The 27,519-nt window shown below is 45.2% G+C and overlaps 1 protein-coding gene across 3 annotated transcripts in view; it reads left to right on the top strand.

The window, feature by feature from the left end:
* edc3 (enhancer of mRNA decapping 3 homolog (S. cerevisiae)) overlaps positions 1 to 27,519 on the top strand; it is a 109,689-nt gene that overhangs the window by 58,181 nt on the left and 23,989 nt on the right. For all 3 annotated transcript variants that reach the window (XM_085972269.1, XM_085972268.1, XM_085972270.1), the window contains exon 4: positions 2,965 to 3,300. In XM_085972269.1, coding sequence (XP_085828395.1) covers positions 2,965 to 3,300 — 336 coding nt within the window. The remainder of the gene's footprint in view (positions 1 to 2,964; positions 3,301 to 27,519) is intronic.

Genomic DNA, 27,519 nt, shown 5'->3' with positions numbered 1-27,519 from the left:
TTCAGAGAGCTACTTAGTTGAAGACTGATCCCTACAAACGCACTCGGTGTTCGACAAGCGTGTGTGTGACCCAGTGTCCTTCGCCGAGTCTGGAACATGGCCCATTTATGGGCAGGTTCTGGAGATGGTCGGTTCAGAGCAGCATGCTCCATGCCCCTCCCGCGCCCCCCCCCCCTTAATCAACCTGTGTTACTGCAGGATCTCTCTTTAACCACTGCTCATCTTAGCCACTGCCGAGGGAGCAACTGAAGAAGAATATTTTTTTTGTGTGTCACGTAGGTTGAGTTTGTCTATGTAGAGCTGTCAGTCAATTTTTTTCTACCTTGCTGTTTGTGTTTACATTTTTCTTTCCTCTTTCTAATTGGTTAGTTCCTATTCTGCTCGGTGATTTATATTACACAAAGTCTTGTTCTCCGATTTTAGTCACCTATCCGTTTCACCTCCCCACTGCTCCAATAATTGCTACCCTAATACACAACCAGACGTACCCTATCCAGCCTCGTGAACATCTCCAATTTCTGTACACCCTCCCCTCGGTACTTCACAGCACAGCCTGCCCAATTGAGGCTGGATCTGCTGAGCCACGCAAGTGTACTACAAGTCCCACAAGTCACCAAGCAACCCAGCCTCCGTCGCAGTGCACAGGCAAGAGTGCAATTGTACTGTCGGCCTGATGCAAAGTATTAGCAGGATATGCTGATGGTGAGATGGAGAGGTGGGAGGAGGCCCATGTAGCGCATAAACACAGGCAGGGACCAGTTGGACCGAATGGCCTCTTTCTTGGCTGTACATTCTATGTAACCAAACAGCCTCATTACAGTCCCTGAAATCTTCGAGCGGACCCAGATTCTGAAATTTCCTTCACACCCCCCCCCCCATTGCCTCGTTGCAGCCCACACTTCACTGCTTCCTCACAACCCTTAGCTCCAACATGGCTGCCTGTCACTGCCAAGCGCACCTCCTAGTTTTCAGGCCCTGCTCAATCCATTCGCACTCCCCATATATAAGTTCTGCTTCTGCCCCTCGCCCTCCCGATAAGCATCTTTCCAGCTGGGCTCATGTTCCCGACTCAGGCCTTCCTGTTATCTTGACTTTGTGCTGCTATCCCCATGACTTCTGCTAACTTCATTCGCTCCCTTTCTTAAAGTACAGTGGACATGTAAACTGTTGCAAGTAAAAAAAAAAAAACAACCTGATTAAATCAAATGATGCTGCTATCGAGGGAAAGATGCATCAGTGAAAATGTGCAGGTTGTTGTTAAATACCAAGATAGATGTAATTTTGTGCAGGTAAACCACAGATTAAAGCCATCAAGAAAGATCGTGACGTGGTGCACAAAAGTAAACGAAGGCTTGCAAACCAAATGAGAAAGAAAACATTAGTAGTGAGCAAGCAAAATGCAAATCACAGATAACATGGTAGCTTTTTAATATCCTGTTTAATATTTTAAAATTTACATTTTTGTGAGCAGTGTCATCAGATACTGAGCAGTATTTTTAAATACACACATTTCTCTGTGGAACAATGGCTGTGATCACCAGAGCAAAGGGATCGTTAGCTTGGGTATGAGGCAGCCATGGGAGGCCAAGGTAATAGGCAGCCATCTTTTTAATACCACCGGATTCGGATGTGAAGTCTGGTTCAGTTTGGTGGCCAGTGAGCAAACAATCAGTCTGGGCCTCCGATCAAAGACACAGGTGGTTCTGGGCTATCTTGGAATCCAAGTGGATTTGCTAAACCTTTCAATCCATGTGGCTTACCAGCACCATTGCTTCTGAGTACATGCAATGGGGGAATTACTAAATGTAAAGAGTTAAATTTGCTATGGTAGAGGTGCTTAGAGTTGGATTAATTTATATGTCTGTTACAGAAATGCTAATCCATTCATGATTGTGAACTAGGCGTTAGCGATTTTGAACTCGGCGTTAGCGATTTTGAACTCGGCGTTAGCAATTTTGCAAGCTGCTGTATATTTAATATAAGGGAATCAATGGATATGGGGATAGGGCGGGTAAGTGGAGCTAAGGTAGATGATCATTCATGATTTTGAATGGCGGAACAGGCAGGCGGGCCGGATTGCTGGTTCCTTGCAGCCACGCAGCGGTCTGGCGCTCCCGCACAGCTGGCTCGCTGGCTTTTAAAGGCAAATACTGTGCATGTGCGGAATTTTGAATGGGCCGCGCAGCACAAAAAGGGAACATTGGCCATATGGCCTACTCCTGCTCTTACTACTCTTATTCTTGGGATGCAATTACCCAATTGAATACTTAATAGCTGAGTTACAAAGGCACAACCGATACAGAATTAACTGGCAAAACCCTTGTAAGGTTGAGAGAAACCTGGAAGCTTTTTAAATGCTTCTACCCCCAGGCCATAAGACTCATGAACGAATAATTTATTATTATTTATTACTGTTGTTTTATTTATTATTACTGTATTTCTATTATTATTTTTATCATTGCTATGCCATATTTATTCCAATGTTGGGAGGATCGTAATAATCAACATTTCATTGTGCAGTACACACGTTTGCTGCATATATGACAAATAAAAAATTGAATTGAAATGTATTTGTACATTGAAGGCTGTTCCCGATGGCGGGGGAGTCCAGAACCAGGGGTCACAGTCTAAGGATAAGGGGTAAGCCATTTAGGACAGAGATGAGGAGGAATTTCTTCACCCAGAGAGTGGTGAACCTGTGGAATTCTCTACCACAGAAGGCAGTTGAGGCCAATTCATTAAATATATTCAAGAAGGAGTTAGATATATTTCTTGAGGCTAAAGGGATCAAGGGGTATGGAGAGAAGGCAGGGACAGGGTACTGAATTTGGATGATCAGCCGTGATCTCATTAAATGGCGGAACAGGCTCGAGGGGCCGAATGGCCTACTCCTGCTCCTATCTTCTATGTTTCTATGTTACAATATACCAATCTCAACCTTGTTCTCCATCTTTTCTCCATCAGGGTCCTCGAGCAGCAAGATTCCTAATCAAGCAACACCAAAGAAAAACGGAGTGAAGAATGGACCAATGAAAAATAAAGACGACGAATGTTTCGGGGATGGAATCGAAGTCATCCTTGACACAGACTTTGATTTTGAAGGCAACCTCGCGCTCTTTGACAAAGCAGCTGTGTTTGAAGAGATAGACACTTTCGAGAGGAGGAACGGGACGCGGTCCAGGGGGACGCCCAGCGAGAAGCCAACGAGATATCGCCACGACGAGAACATTCTGGAGTCTGAGCCCATCGTCTACAGGCAGATCACAGTGCCGCAACATAGCGGTAAAGAATATTGCACTGGTGAGGCTAAACCCCGCTTAATTGGGAAAGGAAAGGATGGCTTAAATTTGAGCAGGCTGTGTTTGGGGAACTGGTACTTAAATGCTCCTGGTAACTTGTTCCAAGATAGCTATGTTTAAAAACCTGAGGCAGCATAGTCAATTCAATTCAATTTTATTTGTCATATATGCAGCAGACGTGTGTACTGCACAATGAAATGTTGATTTTTACAAGTCCTCCCAACATTGGAATAAATATGGCATAGCAATGATAAAAATACTAATAGAAATACAGTAATAATAAATAAAACAACAGTAATAATAATAAATTATTCGTTCATGAGTCTTATGGCCTGGGGGTAGAAGCTGTTTCGAAACCTGCTGGTACGAGACCGTATGCTTCGGTATCTCTTACCGGACGGGAGCAGGGCGAAGCGGTTGTGGCTGGGGTGGCTCGCGTCTTTGATGATTCTCACGGCCTTCCCCCGGCACCTCTCGGGGTAGATATCCTGCACAGCAGGTAGTTTAATTCCTATAGTATGTTGTGCAGCTTTCACCACCATCTGTAGAGCCTTGCGGTCTGTGGCGGTGCAGTTGCCATACCAGGTAGTGATGCAGCCGGACAGGATACTCTCGATGGTGAGAATCTGGGGGGCCATTCCAAATTTCTTCAGTCTCCTGAGGAAGAACAGGCGTTGGCATGCCTTCTTGGTTACGACGTCGATGTGATGGGACCACGTTAAGTCCTCCGTAATGAATACACCCAGGAATTTGAAGCTGCTGACCCTCTCCACCTCAGCCCCTTCGATGTAGATTGGGGTGTGTCCCTTCTCAAAATTCTTGACCGTCTGGAGTGTTCCAAATGTGGTGATGTGGGCTGGTAAATTCGCAGGTCCATTCATAAAATCTCCAAAGATACATTCTTAATCTGGCCAGCATTTGGAGTCGCCACTTGCTGAGCGTGCCTTTTTCACATTTTGTAGGTGGAACTCTGCACCCCTCGCTCACTGAGCTTGGGATAACTACACCGCATACAACCTTGTATCCAGGGCTGGGTTTGGACGGGGGCTTTTTGAGGTTGACAGAATGATCCTCCATTGTAAATGCCACATTTCTTCATGAACGTCGTTTACACATTTAGTTTGTTCCAGGTGATTTGTCGCAGTTGTGTATCAGTAAGGAAATGGAAGTTTAGGATGTTTTATGTTACTGTCCAAGATGCGGGAGATTACAATATGAGCTAATGTGGAGATTGTTTTGCGCAGGAATCCAACTACAGGACCCTACTCTGAGAATACATGGAACTGAGAGGCCATTTTGTTGGGAGGGAAATTAAAATTAAATAGAGCGAGTTTATTTTCCTGGCCAGGTTTTTGGGATGGAATTGATCCGAAGACTGGTGGGCAGATATTCTCAGCCTTAAAGCTTTGGATTTCATCTACATAAGGCACCTAGGGACGAGGGGAGAGTGTGTGTCAGCAATGTACCTGGGAGAAGGTGAGATCTTTGCCACAAAGACTGCTCTTATGCCAGTTTCTGAATTTTTGTGTGTTGCAAGCTGCTGAACCAACAGCTTTGGGATCAGAACTGCCAGTACCAATGGACAGAGTTCGTCCATGATCTGTCTGTCTCTCATCCTTGCCCTCGCTGTCTCCACTAGGTCTTCGTGTTTCCAGGAACCAGCAGAATTCAATTCAGGAAACATGACCTCCGTGTTGTCGGCATGCTCTTTTATGTTGTGACATGACATGACTTTACTTGTTTATTCAATGAACTTAATCACATGCTCGACAGTCCTTGTTTTCCTGTGCTGGATTAGCGAATCTTTGCTGGAAGGGCTTTGGGTATTTTATAATTGGCCTCCATGCCCTTGGGTTGGTTAGGAGGGCGGAGAATTGGCTTGGGTTCCTGTACCTGAAATCCACGCAGTGATCCCTGGTGGAAAGTATGTGTGTGGACAGCATGTGTGTGGACGTTGGACGAAAACTGGATTGGGCGTGATGCCTGCCACAGTTAAATAGCTCGCCAACCTGTTGTCCAAGTTCTCACCTGGCACACGGAGGCTGGCTTCTTTAGTATGGTAACGCATCCCACCAGGAGTCTGCACCGTGCGGAGAGGGGTGGAAAGCTAAAATTCATAAAGCTGTTTGTCAAAGTATGAAATCGTTCCGAATTTCCTTGAACAGGGAGTTGCTGTCGAGGCTGATTTGTATTTGGTGCCTCAGCTCGGCGGCATTTACTAGCTCTTGTGCCATGGTTGCAAGTGGGCTAGGTTTGTTTTCAAAATCTTGTGGCTTTACAGCATATAATCGTACACCTGCCCGCTCTTTCAGAAATAAAGTACTGGAAAACGGCACTGCTGCAAAACATCAGGTGCCTTCGGCCAGACTAAAAATGACAGAACTATTTATAGACTTTTGCTGCGAGATGTTTTCCACAAACCAGTTTTTTTGGTGTGTGGCTGATGCCAGCAGTACTTAAACTTCGACTCTTTTGTGTCTGCTTGTGGCATGTTCATTATGGACAAAAATGGAAGGTATGGAGTTGGTAATTGTTGGAATATTATTGTTCCCGCAGTGAAATCCGCAGAACTTTAGTGACAGAATCACAAGGTCTGCAAAGTTTTTTTCCCCCCCTATTGTAGCTTTTCTTGCCTCCCCACTTTTTTTTAATTCATTGATGGGATGTGGGCGTCGCTGGCTGGCTAGGCCTGCATTTAGTGCCCATCCCTAATTGCCCTTGAGAAGATGGTGGTGAGCCGCCTTCTTGAACCGCTGCAGTCCATATGGTGTAGGTGCACCCACAGTGCTGTTAGGAAGGGAGTTCCAGGATTTTGGCCCAGCGACAGTGAAGGAACGGCGATACAGGTCCAAGTCAGGATGGTGTGTGGCTTGGAGGGGAACTTGTAGGTGATGTTCCCATGCGTCTGCTGCCCTTGTCCTTCTAAGTGGTAGAGGTCGCGGGTTTGGAAGGTGCTGTTGAAGGAGCTTTGGCGAGTTGCTGCAGTGCATCTTGTAGATGGTACACACTGCAGCCACGGTACGCCGGTGGTGGAGGCAGTGAATGTTGAAGGTGGTGGATGGAGTGCCAATCAAGCGGGCTGCTTTATCCTGAATGGTGTCGAGCTTCTTGAGTGTTGTTGGAGTTGCACTCATCCAGGCAAGTGGAGAGTATTCCATCACACTCCTGACTTGTGCCTTGTAGATGGTGGAAAGGCTTTGGGGAGTCAGGAGGTGAGACACTCGCCGCAGAATTCCCAGCCTCTGACCTGCTCTTGTAGCCACAGTATTTATATGGCTGGTCCAGTTCAGTTTCTGATCAATGGTAACCCTCAGGATGTTGATAGTGGGGGATTCAGCGATGGTAATGCCGTTGAATGTCAAGTCTCGCTTGTTGGGGATGGTCATTGCCTGGCACTTGTGTGGTGAAAGCGTTTACTTATTTTGGCATCCAGGTCTACAGCCGCTGATGGCCCTTTGCTACCTTTCCGAAGTGCCGCCTTTTGTGGGCCTAGCTGTTGTGTTGGCGGTAGTTCCTCCTGGGGAGGCATCAGAGCTCAGCCCATTCTTTCCCACAGGTTCACTTTCCAGGTGTCGCTGGACAGCCGACGTTTTTGTCCCCCCCCCCCCCCCCCTTCACCTAAATCTGGATCGTTGTAGGGCTCCACCCACTTCCTTCTTAACGCTCCTGTGAAGCGCCTTGGGACATTTGTACTACATTACAGGCACTATATAAATGCAGGTTGTTGATTGAGATAATCTAGAACATCACAGTCCCTAGGGCCTTCCTGATCAGAATGACTTTGTGTTATGCTATGTGGTGAATGTACCGCCTGAGCTATTGGGAAGCTCCTGAAGGGCTTTAGTGTAGAATACAAGTGAGATGCCATTGAGTATTGTTTATTTGGACTCAGCGACCACACATTTGCATGTTTTTAGAAAGCCTTTGTACACTTTTATTGCTTGGTAAACTTGTTGGTAGGGCTTCATCCTAAACGGTTGTTATTGATATTTTCCCACCCCTCCCCCTGGCCTCTGTCAGCCGTGACTCAGTGTGAGCCGTGACTCAGTGTGTAACACCCTCGCCTGTGAGTCAGAGACTTGAGCACAAAATCTAGGCTGACACTCCCAGCGCAGCACTCGTCGGAGGTGCCGTCTTTCGGATGAGGCGTTAAACCGAGGCCCCGTCTGCCCTCTCGGGTGGATGTAAAAGATCCCACGGCCACTATTTCGAAGAAGAGCAGGGGAGTTCTCCCCGGTGTCCAGGGCCAATATTTATCCCTCAATCAACATCACTAAAACAGACGATAGCAAAATACTGCAGATGCTGGAAATCCGAAATAACAACAGGAAATACTGGAAAATCTCAGCAGGCCCGGCAACATCCGTGGAGAGAGAAATAGAGTCAACGTTTCAGGTTGACAAAGGGTTTGACCCGAAACGTTGACTCTCTTTTTCTCTCCACGGATGTTGCCTGGCCTGCTGAGTTTTTCCAGCATATTCTGTTGTTATTTCACTAAAACAGACTATCTGGCCGTTATCACATTGCTGTTTGTGGGAGCTTGCTGTGCGCAACTTAACTTGGCTGCTGCGTTTCCTACATTACACCAGTGACTCCACTTCAAAAAGTACTTTGTTGGCTGTAAAGCGCTTTGGGATGTCCGGTGGTCATGCAGGGCCTTGGTGAGACCGCACCTTGAGTATTGTGTGCAGTTTTGGTCGCCTTACCTGAGGAAGGACATTCTTGCCATGGAAGGAGTGCAGCGAAGATTCACCAGGCTGATACCTGGGATGGCAGGAATGACGAGAGATTGGGTCGATTGGGCTTATACTCACTGGAGTTTAGAAGATTGAGAGGGGATCTCATCGAAACCTATAAAATTCTGTCAGGCCTGGACAGACTAGATGCAGGAAGGATGTTTCTGATGGCCGGGGAGTCCAGAACCAGGGGTCACAGTCTAAGGATAAGGGGTAAGCCATTTAGGACTGAAATGAGGAGGAATTTCTTCACCCAGAGAGTGGTGAACCTGTGGAATTCTCTGCCACAGAGGGCGGTGGAGGCCAATTCATTAAATATATTCAAGAAGGAGTTGGATATATTTCTTAAGGCTAAAGGGATCAAGGGCTATGGGGAGAAGGCAGGGACAGGATACTGAATTTGGATGATCAGCCATGATCTCATTGAATGGCGGAGCAGGCTCGAAGGGCCGAATGGCCTACTCCTGCTCCTATCTTCTATGTTTCTATGAAAGGCGCTGTAGAAATGCAAGTCTTTCTTGCTGTGCTTACTCCTACTGTGAGATACGATTTGGGTGTTGAGAGGAGTTTTACTTCAGTTGAGCCACAGGGCAGCTACCTGTTACTTCCCTTGTCTCGGGCAGCGGCTGAACTTGTTTTGTCTGGTGCGTGCGTGATACAAATGTTTCATTCATGCGTTTTATCATGGGAAGGGCTGCATTGTAGCAGAGCGGGAGAGAGAGCTACCCTATTCACTGTGCACTGGGCTTGGCGGCTTCATTTAAATAGGAAGTTGACTGAAGACTTACTTAACCCCGTCTTCTGAAGAGTGCTTTAGTTTTTTCAATGTTGCTGTTAACAAAAGCAGTTCTGTATTTTGCTCCTCAACTTTAAATGCGACAAATTGTGCAATTGTTGATGTTTGTGGGGCGAATTCAGTCAGTTTGTTTTTGTGTGATTTGCACAAAAAAAACCTTTCACCCAATAACAACAACAACTTGCATTTTTATAGCGCATTTAACATAGTAACATGTCCTAAGGCGCTTCACAGGAGGGTTATCAAACAAAGTTTGGCACCGAGCCACAGGAGATATCAGGGCAGATGAGAGTTAAGTTTTAAGGAGCGTCATCAAGGAGCAAAGAGAGCTAGAGAGGCTTAGGGAGAGAATTCCAGAGCACAGGGCCTCGTCAGTTGAAGGCACGGCCACCAACGGTGGAGCGATTTAAAATCGGGGATGCGCAAGAGACCAGAATTGGAGGCGCGCAGAGATCTGGGAGGATTGTGAGGCTGGAGGAGGCTCGAGATTGGGACGGTGACCTCCCGTCACCTCGCCCTCACCCTATCCTCCACCCCTCAACCCCATTCCCTTCCCTCCCGAATTTCCCCCCCCTTTTTTACTTGCCTGATTCGAAAGCCAGTTTCCCAATACTAAGCTCTTGACCCTGAGACAAGAGGCAACCGGCAAATGAGGCTAGTGGCAGCAGGATTGGATTGTGGCGATGGTGGGCGACGGCAACAGTGGACACTGCTGAGAATTTATTTTTACAATTTTTAATTAAAATTAAAAAAAAAAAAAATTTGTTCATCTCGAAACCTGCTGAGGCGAAGCCTGTCCCCAGGCTCCACCAAGTATGGAGACGGGGACTGGGAGATCTCCAAGATAAGTAGGCAACAGCACCACCTACTTTGGAGACCAAGTATTTCAGGATCGAGGTAAGTGAAGTCAATTGAAAGAAACAGAAAACCCGATGGAGATAGAATGACCGAGGAAAAAATAGACCGTTGCAGGAAGCAAGTGTTGCACGACAGGAAGTGCATGCAGATAAAAGTCTTTTAACACAGAAGAGAGAGATTTTCTGTCCAAGCGTGCGGACGGAGGCACATTTTGAAGATTTCTAGCAACGACAGAGCGGAACGCTGTAGAAGCAGCATCGAACCTTTAGCCCGCGCGGCCGCGCAGCGCTCTGCAGATCCCACACAGCCGGCTCACCGGCTTTTAAATAGGAAAAAATTCGCAGTATTTTGAATGCGCCGGGCAGCCCACAAAGAATTAAAGGGAGCATTGCATAGAACTACAGCTATAAGCAACATTAAAAAAAAACTTAAAGGATTTATATCCGTAAAGGTTTACTAAGTGTATCTGGGAGCAAAATGGATAATTGTGTTTCATATCTTGATATGTGGGAATCCTTTTTGACTTGATTTGGGCTAGATGGGAAGTTTGTCCCCTCCAGGGTTCACTGCAGAACGAGAGTTTTAGTCTTCCATTAAGCATTCTGTTTTGAGTATGCCCTTTCTCTTTCTTTCTCCCTTTCCCCCCCCCCCCCCCGCCTTATGTATAAAAAATAAGATTGTTCATAAAATCTGCTTGACTGACGTGTGTTTCCAATCCTGGGTAACTGGGCCTGATCATTGTCCACTGAATCATTTTAACAGTTTTTTTATCTCCAAATGCAGATATATATATATTTTAAAGTCCTTCTTCAGACTAATATGTGTAAAATTCAATGCATGCAAACCCAAAAGCACCACTTAACCGTGAAATGTCCTCTTTGTGTACATTATGTGGCACCCCAAAAAGCTGCAGTGTGTGTGCTGGTAATTTTGTGTGCTTGTAATTTAATACACAGAGGGCACTTGCTGCCAAATTTTGATAGGAACAAATACGTTTTTCACACGGCGAAACTTGAACATTTGGCAGCCAGTAATCTCTAGATTTGTAAAATAAACCTCCTGTGCTAAGAAGTAATTAATTAAACCTCTGAGGATTGACATTTCAGTATTCGGTGGGGGGGAAATTAACTTTCTGTTGAAACTCGATCCCCGAAAAAATCTGGTAGCAGCGTCTGGATTTGTTTTTGCTCCCACCTACTTTGCCATAGAAATCCGAGTGATAAAGTGGCCTTTATATCTTCAGCAATCGGTGAAATAATCAACTGCATGTGGATAGTTTTTGTCTTGTTAGGAACAGTGTAACGAGCACCAGATGCTGTCTCTGACATTGTGCATTGTACCATGCTTGTGGTTGACTCGAGATGCACGCTTGTGTTTTTTCAGTCATGCCACTTGCAATATATCACAGTCCACCATAAGTGCACAGTAGTATTGGCAGGTCTAATGTCACGAATCCCTCGATAGTTTTGTTGCCTAATCAGTTTGTCGTGGAATCCGATTTTTGTCCTCGTGTTCCGTCGTTGCTTCATAATTTGGTCCATTGTTTTAGTGTGTGTTCAGGACATCACGTGATTACAGGGAAATGGAAGCTTTTTCCACTTGAGCTTCTGTAACAATATTCATTATCAGGGCAGAGTTTCCTACATTAATTTGATCATACGCTTAAACTCCAAATTCAGAATTGGCTTCCTTTGTCGCCCCACTGAGAGTTCCTGAACTATTTCCTAGGTTTTTGCAGCGGTTTTTTTTTTTGGCCTTGAAATTCAACTCTTCGCCTCTTAGTGTATGAACACTTGATCCACCTGTGTAAAAATTTCTTTCGCCTTTGTTTTAGGGCGGGTGCTAATTAAACCCATTCAAAATGAATTGGTTAACGCCCCTGTTAAAATAGTGACCGAAGCAGGGTTCGAGGAAATGCATGCTTCGGATAGATGGACCTCCTGTCTGAAACTGTTGCTGTGTTGCGAAGTGTACGCGAGTAATCAAGGCATTTGTAATCTGAGAGCTGTTACTTCTAGAGCTCCATTAAAGACGTCAAGCCCAATTTTCAGGTTTCCGGTACTGGATTCAAGGCATTAAAGCTGGTGTAATATGTTCCTCGGTGACTATTGCTTTTTGCACGCATCAAATTTGTCCATTTAATATTCATATCTAGTGGCAGAGAACATCTGTATACAGCAGTTTGCATTTTTTAATATAAAATGTTACTTCTCTAGAAATGAATTTAGTGTACATCATTTACAGCATAAATTGGATAAATACTGGAAACAGAAAAACATTGCAGGGATATGGGGAAGAGCAGGGGAGTTGGGACTAACTGGATTGCTCCTCAAAAGAGCAGGCGCTGACTTGATGGGCCGAATGGACTCCTTCTGTGCTGTACATAGAAACATAGAAGATAGGAGCAGGACTAGGCCATTCGGCCCCTCGAGCCTGCTGCGCCATTCAATGAGATCATGGCTGATCATCCAAATTCAGTATCCTGTTCCTGCCTTCTCCCCATATCCCTTGATTCCTTTAGCCTTAAGAAATATATCTAACTCCTTCTTGAATACATTTAATGAATTGGCCTCAACTGCCTTCTGTGGTAGAGAATTCCACAGGTTCACCACACTCTGGGTGAAGAAATTCCTCCTCATCTCAGTCCTAAATGGCTTACCCCTTATCCTTAGACAGTGACCCCTGGTTCTGGACTCCCCGCCATCGGGAACATCCTTCCTGCATCTAGTCTGTCTAGTCCTGTTAGAATTTTATAATTTTATATACAGGTAGACTACCCTTTATCCGAACTTCCGAAAACCGAAACCCTCTAAAAACCGAAGGTTTTTTCGTTCAGCGTAAGTCGTGCGCACGACTTACACTGAGCAGCGGGTCAGCGTAAGTCGTGCGCACGACCCCCCCGCGGACCCCCGCCGACTTACGCTGAGCGTCAGCGTAAGTCGTGCGCACGACCCCCTGCGGACCCCCCCGCCGACCCACCTTCCGAAATTCTCCGAAAACCGAAACACGGCTGGTCCCGAGGTTTTCGGATAAAGGATAGTCTACCTGTACTAATATTCTATGATAAACCCGATCGTATAATCATGGCTATCTGTTCTCTAAGAAGTTACCATTCAATTTTGCTGCCTCTCCATTCATTCTTTCAATGGACCTGTGAATCAAGGCAATTATCTTGGCTTCAGTCAGCATTGCCTGAGTCTCGTCATTTTATATTACCTGCACCTCTTGACCTCTCTTCACCCTCCTTCCTGCATATTATTGTACGCTATTGCTTTCAAACGTGATTCGATTTGTGGTGCCTGCCGTTCATTACGATCCACTGTGACGCCCGCCACCAGCAAAAACAGAATAAAGCCAGTGAAGCCACCCAGCAAACCCTATCTGTATATGTTGTGTGGAATAAGATCAATCGGAGCCTATCCCGTTTCAGGATTTAGTTGAGATTGATGGACTGTTTTGAGCTTTGACATCCTCTGAATCTTCGGCATGTGCTGTATTATTGACGGGACGTCCCATTTGGGCAGTTTTAATGAATCCATGCAATATCCACATGGTTCGATGAAATGCTGTTTTCCCCAAAACTCCAATCGCAGATGTTTAGACCGTAAAAGGTTTTAGAGGCAAACTCAGTCACACTATGCTTCTAGAGCAGAGTCTAGCCTGATGAAAGCATTGGTTTGCGAGTTGGGGCTATAATGCTTTCGCTCAACCTCTGACTCCTGCTACTGTCCAGCGAGGCTCTGCTTCCTGAGTGCAGCCTCACTGAATTTACTTGTGTGCTGTATGGAATATTTTGACCAAATCTATGTAGTGAACGACATCATTCACAGCCCCAAATTATTCTTTTTTTGAAAAATTAAGTGGGCACTTGCCATCAGCAAAGCTGCCCATATCTTCACTCGCACCAAGTCCCGTTCACCCATCACCCCTGTGCTAGCTGACCTACATTGGCTCCCGGTCCGGCAACAGCTCAATTAAAAAAATTCTCATCCTTGTTTTCAAATCCATCCATAGGCTCGCCCCCCTCCCTATCTCTGTAACTTCCTCCAGCCCTACAAGCTTCTGAGATCTCTGCGCTCCTCCAATTCTGTCATCTTGCGCATCCCCGCTTTTAATCGCTCCACCATTGGCAGCCGTGCCTTCAGCTGCCTTGGACCTGAGCTCTGGAATTCCCTCCCTAAACCTCTCCATCTTACTACCTCTCCTCCTTTAAGACGGTCCTTAAAACCGACCTCTTTGACCAACCTTTTGGTTCTCGGTGCTTCTGTGGCTCTGTGTCAAATTTTGATTGATAACGTTCCTGTGAAACGCCTTGGGACGTTTTGCTATGTTAAAGGCGTTGTACCATTACATAGTACATTACACAGGATATACAGCACAAACAGGCCATTCAGCCCAACCAGTCCATGCCGGCGTTTATGCTCCACTCGAGCCTCCTCCCGCCCTTCTTCATCTAACTCTATCAGCATAACCCTCTATTCCCTTCTCCCTCATGCTTATCTAGCCTCCCCTTAAATGCATCGATACTATTCGCTTCAACCACTCCCGAGTTCCACATTCTCGCCACTCTCTGGGTAAAGAAATTTCTTCTGAATTCCCTATTTGATTTCTTGGTGACTATCTTATATTGCTAGTTCTGTCCTTCCCCACAAGTGGAAACACTCTCTCTCAAAAGAGACCCAGCCTGTTCATCCTTTCCTAATATGTTTAACCTCACTGGTATCATCTTTCTGAATCTTTTTTGCACCCTCTCCAGTGCCTCCACATCCTTTTTATAATATGGCGACCGGATATGTACACGGTACTCCAAGCGTGCTCTAACCAAGGTTCGCTGCAAGTTTAGCACAGCCTCTCTACTTTTCAAATCAATCCCTCTACAAATAAACCCCAATGCCTGGGGTTTGCATTTTTATGGCCTTATTAACCTGCGTCGCTACTTTTAGTGATCGGCGTATTTGTACTCTGAGATCCCTTCGCTCTTCTACCCCATTTAGATGCATATTTTCCAAATATTTATCGATGCAAGTTGTTGTAACAGTTGCCAGTAGGAAGTGCTGGTTTCCCCAGCTGTTTTGGCTGGAAGCTACATATCAAAGTGTGTAACTGAACTTGTAAAGGTTGTGTGCAGTGAATATTTTCTCCTTGGACAGAGTCGTACATGTGTTCATCAGTATCCAAAGAGTAACTTGATTCGTTAAGAATACAAAACACTGAGTGTGTTTGAAGCTATAAGTCATCACCCTAAATGACTGCGTAATTACAGAGTGCCTCGTCAGTGCAAAATGGATACCTGTACAACAAGTTTACATAATGTAAAGTGAAAGATTAATCTGCTTGGAGTTAAGTCCATCTGACGTTTATTACATTGATTGCAGTGTACAGAGTAGACCAACTTGGAGCAGTACTAATTTGCAATAATAAAGGGCTTGATCCCACGAGAACGTACATCAACTCAGTAGACCACAGCCACTGATGCACGTGGTGCAAATATTCTTTTATTTGCATGCTTAATGGCGCCAGACTGCTGTTAATCCACGTGCATCATTTTGTCATTCTTTCCAGCAACAACGCATGCTGTTTATCCTTCTCTTGGTATTGGCCAGAAACCAGTTTCTCATAGAAGCACAGGAGTTCACGGCACAGAAGGAGGCCATTCGGCCCATCGTGTCTGTGCCAGTCGAAAAAGAGCTCTCCAGCCTAACCCCACTTTCCAGCTCTTGGTCCATAGCCCTGCAGGTTGCAGCACTTCAAGCGCATATCCAGGAACTTTTTAAATGCGATGAGGGTCTCTGCCTCTACCACCCTTTCAGGCAGAGAGTTCCAGACCCCCACCACCCTCTGGGTGAAAAAAGTTCTCCTCAACTCCCCTCTAACCCTTTTACCAATTCCTTTGAATCTTTGTCCCCTGGTTATTGGCCTCTCTGCTAGGGAAAATAAGCCCTTCCTATCCACTCAACCTAGGCCCCTCATAATTTTATACATCTCTTCCCCTTTCCCGCACCCCCGAAATCAGAAAAGGCCTTTGTTTTTAAAAATAGCCACGTGGATAAGTTTTTAAAAAAAAGTAGTCTCATTGTCGATTTTTTTTTTTGTAACACAGTGAATTTAGCCTCGTATGTTGAATTGGCATGTCTTTAGTATGGGCAAAGGGTTGCTTCAGAGAATGGGGACGTTGTATACACTTAACAGATTTACCGCACAATAAAAAATGTAATCAAATCAAGGCCGGTGTGTGGCTGGGATTGTAAACCCTGCTGTGTAGGTATTCCAATTATGATTTTCTGCCACTTTTACACTAGAGGAGCCAGAGATTCTGTTTCATGTCAGCCGTGGCTCAGTGGGCAGCACCCTCGCCTCTGAGTCAGAAGGTTGTGGGTTCAAGTCCCACTCCAGAGACTTGAGCACAGAAATCTAGGCTGACGCTCCCAGTGCAGTGCTGAGGGAGCGCTGCACTGTCGGAGGTGCCGTCTTGCCGATGAGACGTTAAACCGAGGCCCCGTCTGCTCTCTCGGGTGGATGTAAACGATCCCGTGGCACTATTTCGAAGAAGAGCAGGGGGAGTTCTCCCCGGTGTCCTGGCCAATATTTATCCATCGATCAACATCACGAAAAAAACAGATTATTTGGTCATTATTACATTGCTGTTTGTGGGATCTTGCTGTGTGCAGATTGGCTGCTGCGTTTCCTACATTACACCAGTGACTACACTTCAAAAGTAGTTCATTGGCTGTAAAGCGCTTTGGGATGTCCGGTGGTCGTGAAAGGTGCTATATCAATGCAAATCTGTCTTTCTTTCTCAACATGGCCATTGTCACCAAGGGTAGACTACTGGCATACTATAGACAGCGGTCTGCTAACTTTCCTGGTTGCCTGGCAATGCCACTTTAAATTCTTCTTCTTGGGCAGTCCCTCGGAACCGAGGATGACTTGCTTCCACACTAAAAATGAGTTCTCAGGTGACTGCTGAGTCCAATGCGGGACCTACAGTCTCTGTCACAGGTGGGGCAGACGGTGGTTGAAGGGGCGGGTGGGTGGGGTGCTTGGGTTGACGTGCGCTCCTTGCGATGCCTGCGCTTGGCTTCCGCTTGCTCCCGGCGAAGAGACTCGAGGTGTTCGGCGCCTTCCCGGATGCTTCTCCTCCACTTTATGCGGTCTTGGGCCAGGGATTCCCAAGTGTCGTTGGGGATGTTACACTTTTTCAAGGAGGCTTCGAGGGTGTCCTTGAAGTGTTTCGTCTGCCCACCTGGGGCTCTCTTGCCATGTCGGAGTTCCGAGTAGAGCACTTGTTTTGGGAGTCTCGTATCTGGCATGCGGACAATGTGACCCGTCCATCGGTGCTGATTGAGCGTGGTCAAAGCTTCGATGCTGGGGATGTTGGCCTGAGCAAGAACACTGACGTTGGTGTGCCTATCCTGCCAATGGATTTGCAGGATCTTGCGGAGGCAGCGTTGGTGGTACCTCTCCAGTGCTTTGAGGTGCCTGCTGTACATGGTCCATGTCTCTGAGGCATATAGCAGGGCGGGTATCACTGCTGCTCTGTAGACCATGAGCTTAGTGCCGGGTTTGAGGTCTTGGTCTTCAAACACTCTCTTCCTCAGGCGACCGAAGGCTGCACTGGCACACTGAAGGCGGTGCTGGACTTCGTCGTCGACATCTGCCCTTGTTGACAGTAGGCTCCCGAGGTATGGAAAGTGGTCCACGTTGTCCGAGGCCTTGTCGTGGATTTTGATAATCGGGGGGCAGCACTGTGTGGCGGGGCAGGTTGGTAGCGGACCTTTGTCTTACGGATGTTTAGTGTAAGGCCCATGCTCTGCTATGCTTCGGTGAAGGTGTTGATGATGGTTTGGAGTTCGACCTCCGAGTGAGCGCAGATGCAAGCGTCGTCTGCATACTGTAATTCGACAACAGAGGATGGGACGACCTTGGATCTGGACTGGAGGCGACGGAGGTTGAACAGTTTCCCGTTAGTTCTGTAAATTGGCTCCACTCCAGCGGGGAGCTTACTGAGGGTGAGATGGAGCATTGCAGCAAGGAAGATCGAGAAGAGCGTTGGTGCGATGACACATCCTTGCTTGACCCCGGTTCATACGTGAATTGGGTCTGTGGTGGAACCGTTGGTCAGGACCACGGCTTGCATGTTGTCGTGAAGCAGGCGGAGGATGGTGCCAAACTTTTGAGGGCAGCCGAATTTGAGGAGGACACTCCATAATCCCTCACGATTGACAGTGTCGAAGGCCTTTGTGAGGTCAAAGAAGGCCACGTACAGTGGTTGGTGCTGTTCCCTGCATTTCTCTTGTAATTGACGTGCGGTGAAGACCATGTCCATTGTGCCCCTCAGTGGGCGGAATCCACATTGCGACTCAATTCATAGCTTCGTCAACCTGTTATCACACACATACTATGATATCATTTGCTGAGGCTGATCGGTTCCGCAGTGATGATAGCAAGATAGCACTAATCGTAGTTTGGCAGTGTGTTGGGTAGAAAACACTGTTGTTACCCTGGGGATTGAAATCACTTGACACTTTTTTACGGACTCTGCTCACCTGAAGGAACAGTTTTCATTTATAAGGCACCTTCTGCCCTCCGGGCATCTCTAAGTGCTTCACATCTAATAGAATGCTTTTGAAATGTAGTGCGTGTTGTCTGTTTAAGCAAACCCAGCAGCCAATTTGTGCATTGCAAGTTCTCGCAAACAGGAAATGAGATGATTGACCGTTTTCTTTTGGTGGTTCAGCGAGGAATGTTGGCCTGATGATTGAGAGAACTCCTTTCTCTTCCTTTGAGTAGAGATCTTTAATGTCCTCCTGAACCAATGAAACAGGCAGGTGGGACATCTTTCTCCTGAGAGAGAGAGCACCTTCAGCAATCCAGCACTCCAGTACTACACCGAAATGCCACTCTAGATTTTGTGCTCAAGTTCTGGAGTCCTACAAAGTTAACTGCTGTCCAACATTTAACTCGCTCTGCACTTTGTTGTGGGAAAAAATGTGGATCTATAAGAAGTGTAAAATAAAATGTCCCAACGATCGTAAAATTTCAAACTGTTACGGTATTTAACTCGAGTCAATAATTGCTGCACTTTGCTGACCAGGGTTTTCAGTAATGAATTCAAAACTTAACCATTTGTCTCGTGTGCAAGCTGACTGCGTGGCCCATGTTAACTTGTCTGGAGTTGCAGTATAACTACAAATCTGGTGAACGATGAAAGGGTAGAGATTTTATTACTTGACATTTTTGGTTTGGCTGTGCAATGTGCTGTGAAAAGATGCAGCGCCATCATGCTGGAGGACCGACCATGTGTTTAACATCTTGGAGACGGCACGATAGAATCAAATTTGGTGGTAACTTTTTGTCTCTAAGTCGGCGAGAGTTCAGGTTGAGATGTCCGGTTTTAGCTCCGCTTCCCTGACACTAGATTGTCTTTTGGTGTCTCTCTGTCTTTGGCGTTTATTTGCCAGGTCACCACAGCCACCTTTTATCTTTTTTAAATTTTTCTGTGGCATGGAGAACCGAGAGGGAGAGACGGAATTTGCGCAGGAAAGCAATAAATGCTTTGATTCCTTGTTAAAAATGTAAGCTTTACATTGCTTGGTGTTTACATCCGTGCAGTGTGATAATAAAAGTTACAGGCCTCGAGGCCATTTGTCTGTGAGAGAGCGACATCAATTACTTTTTACGAAAACAAATGTTTCCTAATTTCCAAGATTTGATGCAAGTCTCAGCTTGGCTTTCATTATCATACTTTTGTGAATGAACCATTATATATTGCACATAAAAGTTGGAAAACAACCTTTGGCACTCGATTGGCTATGTCTCACTAAATGAAGCAGAACAAACGAGCAGAAATTAATGAGCTCGCGCCCAGTTGCAGGGTAATTTGCGCTGAGAAAAAAAAACAAGCTTCAGACCCATGCGGGGTTTAATGTATCCAGAAAGAAACTCGGCTCCAAAAAAAAGTGGGTGAGTTTTCGCTCGTTGCTCAGTTCAAACTTCACCGTGTAAATAAAGTTGAAAGTGACTGGCTGGTTGGTTGGCTTGTTCGCAATTTTCAGAAGCGTCGTTTAAATTTGGAAGCTCGAGTCTTTGGGGGAAAAGGATATCGCAGCTCTTAAACTATTTCAGATGTGGACAGCGCGGCATGGCTCATCAAAGCAGCGTGTTTTTGAAATCTGGTATGGGGAAGGGTAGTTACAGGATTGCTTCAAACTTGGAGCCTTCCATATGATAGCTGTATTGGTGGAGGAAGCCAATAGATGGTATAGTAGGTAACATAAGGAAAATGTACAGTCTTGGCCAGTGGAAATTGTGGGGGTGAGAAGCTCGCATTCTGCCTGGTACTTCATATTTTCTGTGAAAAGACTGCTTCTGCAAGCTTGTTATGTACACCCTTTAATCTTCCATTACTCGAACTCTCGTCTTTGGGTACTGTGCCTAATTGGTCTTGCATGTGCGCTATAATTAAAGCGCGATTGAGGTAACTGGAATGTAGAACTTGAATGGCCAGTGTTTCAGGGTTCATTTTAATTCATGTTTTTTACCCATCGAGCAAAGTTTACAGTTGCTTTGGTGCATACCTATACTGTACCAGTATTGTCACAGGGATTTTGGTAGTCTGTAATCGTAACTCTGAAATTTTGCCACACCAAACTGCGTTTTCTCGATTTTCAGTAAAGTGTAGTGGGCATGTGATATTTGAATTCTAGGTGAATTTTGTGCGGAACTGTGAAAATACGCAGCAATACAACTTATAAATGTTGTCTTCCCAAACCGCTCAAAGTGTTCTCTGGAGAGACACCCTATGTAACACTAAGAAATGATGGCAGTTAATTAAATGGCCGCTAGTGGTTTCTTGGGAGTCATTTCAGCTGATGAATTAAAAATACTGCCTACAATGAGTTGGAGCAGTGTAAAACCTACTGGTTTAAGTGCTGTTTTTCCTGTCGAGCATTGGTACCACTAAGCTATACTTTAGTAACAACCCAGTTATATGAGCAAACTTAACCACAGGCCATTAAAAGTTATTTTAGCAAGCGGTTAAAACATTGAAGTTCAAATCTCACATATCCAGCTTGCGTGCTGTGTAAAGAACAACAATTGATGTGAGTCATGGATGATGCCGAAAGCTGCAGATTCCCATAGGGAGAACTTCCGAGGGCCACATTTTGTACAGTATTAGTTTCCCCATCCTACCGGATTTGACACCTATTTCTAAAGTCTCATTTTTTCTTTTAAGCTTCACTGTCCTGTAAAGTGCATGTGAGGAGTGTGATCGGATTGCAAGTTGTAATGTGGGCCTTCAGCTTGCTTTATAAATCTGAAGGTAGTAATATAATGGCGCACCGTGGCTGCAGTGTGCACCATCTACAAGATGCCCTGCAGCAACTTGCCAAGGCTTCTTCGGCAGCACCTCCCAAATCCACGACCTCTTCCACCTAGAAGGACAAGGGCAGCAGGCGCATGGGCACACCACCACCTCCAAGTTCCCCTCCAAGTCACACACCATCCTGACTTGGAAATATATCGCTGTTCCTTCATCGCTAGGTCAAAATTGTGGGACACCCTCCCTAACAGCACTGTGGGAGTACCTTCGCCACTGGGACTGCAGTGGTTCAAGGAGGCAGCTCACCACCACCTTCTCGAGCGCAATTAGGGATGGGCAATGCGTTGCCCACATCCCATGAACAAATTAAAAAAATTAATTGGAAGAGATTTGTCCTTTATTGTTCCTTTGGCTTGGATTAAGTATTTTACATTCAAAGTCCAGATTAGCGAGAAACTTAATAGCAAAAATGAGAATGAAGTTTCTCATGACGAGCATTGCTGGTTTCTTTAGTAGTACCAGACTTATTTTTGTTGGTTATGGGCTACTTATTATAGAACCCATAATCAACTTGATATGTTCGGAATTCTTCCAATATGGGATGCTTCAAATATGGGATGCTTCCAATATGGGATGCTATTTTTCCACCGTTCTGCTTAACTTCACGTGATTTTTTTTGTACCTATGTTTCATAATCTTTTCAAGTTGAATTTTAACCACCCTATTATTTCAAAATGACTAAGTTGTGCCTTGGCCGGTGGCACTACAAATTGCTATTGTTAAGCTGAAAAGTGCACGATCGTAAAACCCAGTATTGGATTGTAGCCCTGTTGGTGTCGTTTGAAGTTTCCGCACCAAAGTGCAGAATAATGAGAAGAAAACGAAATACTGGAAATGCACACGATTGAGCTCGTTCATCAAAGCTTCTATTTTTCTTCGATATCTTATTTGACCTTGGATAGGTGCCCAGTATTTTTTGGTTTATTGCACATTTACTCTCCCCCTCCCCTCCTCGTCTGCTGAAGGCGTTGGCTCCTGTATGGCTCCGCAGGCGCTGGTCACCATCTGATACTTGGCCTAACTGCCTGCCTGACTTTTTTCATGTCGAAGTGCTGGCAGGTTATTGACTGTGGAGGGCATCGTCGCCGAGTCCAATGCTGTCTTCACCTAACATCCACGCACCAAAGATTTTGAAGCTGAAACCACCAGACCGCGATCGGCAGTGGGAATCCTGGTTGATTCTTCACCCTCCGCCACTCGTAGCCCAGCTACTTTTGAAGCCAGTTGTCGTGCCTGCACTGCCAGCCAAGCTACGAGAAACAAACTCGGTGTGGGCTGGGAATGGACCTCTTCAGACTGCATGGTTCAGCTGCACGCTGCCTTTACCAAGTTGAGCCATCCAAGCATTTTGTGTTTTTATTGCAGGATGATGTAATGAACTGTCGTCCTGCAATGGAAAAGAAAATGAAGTGCCTTTCAGTGATGAGAGAACTTTACTGCACTAATTCCAGTTGTAGTTAGTATTGGCTTCGGTTCAAGTAAATTTCCTTCACTGAGGTGGAGTGTTGCTGTTGTGTGCACACTATGTGGTATGACCTTGATTCTTTTCCTTTACAGTTTATCACACTTGCATTTATAGTGTTGTGCTGCAATCCTACCGATAACCTCTCAGGGTAGGTTAGACATCGCGTGTGTACTTGACGGGAAGTTAGCTTGGCACTCGATACCTCCATCCAGACAGACTGCTCCGTATCAATTAGAGCAAAGTGCATTGTTTCTCCGTTTCCTTTTGGTTAAACAGTACAGACTTTTGCCCTGTTTACCATCACGCACATTTAGACCACAATACCAATTGTAGTATATGCTTCTGTTTAAATGACTATTTAGAGAAATATGAAACTAATAGCCAGTTCACATTTTCCACATGCGGTAACTCATGCTGTACTGAACCGTGCGAGCAAGGTTCTTTTGAAAGAAAGCGCTTGCATTTATATAGCACCTTTCACATCCTCAGGACGTCACAAAGCGCTTCACAGCCAATCAGTTACTTTGTGGAGTGTGGTCATTGTTGGCACTTAGCTGTACACTGCAATTGGGTAAGCGCTTCCTCTACAATACACATTATTAAGAGCAGGAAGTACAATACATATTTTGAATGTTTCTAAAAGTATTTTTAATGCCCTTGTTTTGGCTACCTTAAAATGAGCACTCAAGTCTTGCAAATGTGCCATTCCTCAACCAATCCTGTATATTTTAGGATACTGTGTCCCCAACTTGTGCACACCTGCGCATGAAATCTAACGTGCAGAAATGGTGGTTGTTTAGTGTGGGTGAAACAATTCTGTGAGCCTTGAGTGGTTTGCCTTTTTAAACTCGCGCAGCAGTAAAAGCTGCGAGTCTTCCCAGTGCACTAACTGCCCCCATCTGTGTACATGCACGCGATGCTTGTTTTTAACATTAGATGACATAACTGGCTGTGCCTGGCGACTGCAATGACGGGTGTCGTACAAAATTAACCCGGTGTTTGAGGACACTAAAGACATGGCTTCGTCTGGAATGGGGTTTCCCATAGTCAAATGTTTCTAACGACGCCAATTCAAGCCGGATTTTGGGAGCGGGGTTTTCTTTGTCCCCCTTCAAGTGGGCTCCATTCATTCCGATGAGGCTCTGGCCGTTGCGCTGCTCCAGAGCTGCTGGCTTCGCAGCATAAACACACTACTGCTTCATACTCCGCCAATAGTGCTGCGTCTGGAGCAGGCAGCAACACATTGGCTCCGAGGCTCAAGTACTGATCCCCGTTGTAATGGATGGAGCGGCTTTAGAATGCTGCTAGCCTCTAAATTGGCGGGTATCTCTGAGGCTACAAATTTGACAGCTTCATAATGAGCGCCGCATATATTTGTGAGTATATTTTTCAGACCGAGAACGGTGGAGTATTTTTAACAAGTACGTCCCGATGCTTTTGCTCCCTCTTCAATATTAACCGCAATGTACAGGAAACTCTTTATTATCTGGCAGCAACGGGACCGGCGTGGTGCCGGTTTATCAAAAAGTCCGGATTACAGAGAGGTATAGTTAAAAGGTAGGAGAGTTCCATACACAGCAACAAATCCAGGCTTCCCTGTTGCTTAGCAACAGGTGCAGAAACCCCGGCCACAGATCCAGGTGTCCCTGTTGCATAGCAACAGGTGCAGGAACCCCGGTGGAACGGCCACTAATATGAAGTAAAACTTACCTGAACCTACTCCTGAATTTTGCCGGTTAACAGAGATTTCCGGTTATTTAGGTGCCGGTTAAAAGAGTTTCCTGTACTCTGCTTAATTTTACTATTCTGTTTTAAAAGTCTTGCACCTTCACGCTGTTCAATGGGTCTTGAAAAAAATGATTTCCGCAGTAACTCCAACTTCGTGCATATATTAAAGCATCAACTTTGAGCGCTTTCTCAAACATTCAGATGCGCTTCACATAGTGGACAGTGCCAGCTGTGGCTCCATTGGTAGAAGGTTGTGGGCTCAAGTCCCACTCCAGAGACTTGAGCACGAAATCCAGGCTGACACTCCCGGTGTAGTGCTGAGGGAGCGCTGCACTGTCGGAACTGCCGTCTTTCAGGTGAAACGGTAAACCGAGGCCCCGTCTGCCCTCGGGTGGATTTAAAAGATCCCATGGCACTAATCAATGAAGAGTCATCCCCCCGCCCCCCACCGTGTCCTGCCCAATATTTATCCCTCAACCAACACCACTAAAACAGATTATCTGGTCATTATCGCATCGCTGTTTGTGGGACCTGTGCGCAAATTGGCTGCCGTGTTTCCTATATTACAACACTTTATTTAAAAAAAAAAAAAAAAAAAAATTTATGTAGTTGCCTGTAAAGCACTCCTGAGGTTGTGAAAGGTGCTATATAAATGCAACTCTTTAACTGGGCTGTGCGGTTACGGTTATGCAAGTGTGGCAGCCATTTTGCACGTCAGCACTGAGGTGGATGACCAATTAATCTGCTTTTGACAGTTTTGGTTGAGGAAGGTTAATTGGCCAGGTCACTGGTAGAGGTCCCTGTTCTTTTTCACCTAAACCATTGGAACAGGCAGAAGGAGCCTCGATTTAACGTCTCAGGTTAAGGATGCCATCTCTAACAAGACAACATTCCCTCAGTAATAAACTGAATAAGCATTTACTGCATGATACGGTTTATGAGTAGACTAATTTATAATTGGCAAATCTGTAGCAGGAATCTGTAGATTGTGTCGCTTTGTTTTAAATGAGAAAATTCATTGTATAAAGGTACGATATGACCACCAAAAAATTGCTTTTGTATCTGTACCCAGTCTTCTAACACTAAACCCTACACTGTGGAACAGCTGTGAATGAAGCATGGTGCACGTATTGTGGGCTGTAGTTAGTATTGTAATCCTGTGATCGCACGACGGTTAAAACATTAAATAATTGGACATTGCAAGTGGCGGGTAGTTGCAAACCCTACAGTGTAGCCTAACTAAGAGCGCAAAATATCATGATTATAGAAAAAACATGAGTGCCAATCATATACTGGATTTTTCAGTACTAGTCAGTATTTGTGCATATATAATTTGGCTGGAACTTAAAATGTACAAAATAATAGTAATTGAAATTATGGGACACTCTGTTCCCAGGACCAGATGTGCCGTTGGTTTTTGCAGTTCTTTAATAGTGCGGGCACTTAAGTGAGCTCACACTGCCGACTAATTAATGCTGATAAAAAAAAACCATCCTGGTGCCAAACTTCATCCCTGGCCTTTCGTTTGGCCATTGGTTCAGCAAACGGCGAATAACTTCACGCTGCACGAGTGCCTGCAATGAACTCTCCCCTCGACTGCTTCTATTCAGGCATCAGTTCCAGGCAATTAATTTTTTATATAGCGCTCAACTGTGCGCGAGTTGTGAAGGTAGTTTATAACGAGCGTAAGGGTACTAAAATGAAATGCAATAAAAGCAGAGGGGAACAAAAGGGAGAGCTATATGTGAACTGAGGATCCAAAGACAGATAAAGGGAGAAACTGTGAGATTGCGAGACAGAGGAGAGGGGACGAAGGGAATGAGAGACTTACTGAAAGAGTTGGTGGCCAAGTGTTGGCTACTGCCGAGATACAGAAATGATAAACATTTGAGAGAAGCTGAGAGGGGGAGTGGAAGATTTAAGAGGGAAACCGAATTAGGATTGGAGATGAGCAGAGGAACAAGAGAAGTACACATTTTAATTTTACTTTTATCCATAAGTAATACCATGAAACATCCAACCAGATTATAAAAAAAAGTAAAGCTGCAAATGGGTGTAAAAAGCAACAGAAATAAATAGGAAATGCACTTAATTTTAATAGGGTTGTGAAATGCTGGCCAAATTATCCAAAAATGGTCTGATTATTATGATCAAGATAAAATAGTTGTGATCATTTCTCAATAGATTTTATGGATTTTAAAATGAGTAACTGTGAAGTGAAAGTCTTTAAACTTTAAAGTTGTTTAAAATGGTTGGGAGCCTGGGTAATCTATTTTAAATAGTTTACCCATACTGTGAGCATCAGCCAAGTGTGCTTGCGTGTGTTGCAATCCTGTAGGTTGACTAGAAACAATTGACTGGAGGGTTAAATTTGAAGAATTCTAAAGTGGCAGCTGGTAATTCACTTTAATGACTTGCAGAAGTCCCAGCTCTGCCTCAGAGGGCCCACTATTTGCGGATGTTACCAAACTAGCCAAGTAACTTGTTAAAACAAATTTTAGGATGCATGCTTGGCTAATTAACGTTTATTTAGGGCTGTAAAGTTCACCAAAACTTAACGTTAGTCACAAGCACACTGTTGGAAGGGAGAACCGATGACTCGAAACTAATGATTTTGTTAAAAGGGGTTTGATTTTTGTGGGGGAACAAAAAGGTTTGCCAACTCTCTTTTTTGTTGGGCGACTCGTAACAGTTGCATTGAGATGAGTCCTTGCTTTAATTGTGTGTCACATTGCAGTGATTCCGACAGACTGCTTGTTGAAGACGATGCTCCTTTAAAACCCCAGTTTGACCACTGTCTGGAATTAAAATTGTCTCCAATTTACAGGAAACTTTGTGCTATCCGGCACCGACGGGACCGAGCTGTTGCCGTTCCCTCAAAACTGCCGGACACACCAGCGTTAATGTTGAAGCATACGGAGCTTTTCATCTCCGTATCTGACAACAAACACTGTTGCTTAGCAACAGCTTCTAAACAGTCGGCCCGTACCTTGGAAGCATCTCTGTCGCTTAGCAACAGCTTCAGAGAGACTTTCCAGAGCCTGACTGTTGGGGAAAAAAAAAGCCATGAGAAGAAAAAAAAACTAACAAAACGGCTCCTGATTTTTGCCGGTGGCTCGAGCTTGCCGGACACTTAGCCTCCGGATAACACAAAGTTTCCTGTATGTTTATTAAAAAAAAAAATTTAATATATTTCTCCACCCCATAAACAGCCTGCAAAAACCCCATTGTAACTCTGTGACGCAATACTTATT

The sequence above is a fragment of the Somniosus microcephalus genome, chromosome 32, assembly GCF_052327205.1.
Source record: "Somniosus microcephalus isolate GS21.2 chromosome 32, FLI_Smic_1.0, whole genome shotgun sequence".
Taxonomy (NCBI): Eukaryota; Metazoa; Chordata; class Chondrichthyes; order Squaliformes; family Somniosidae; genus Somniosus; species Somniosus microcephalus.
This window is presented reverse-complemented; position numbering and strand designations above follow the sequence as displayed.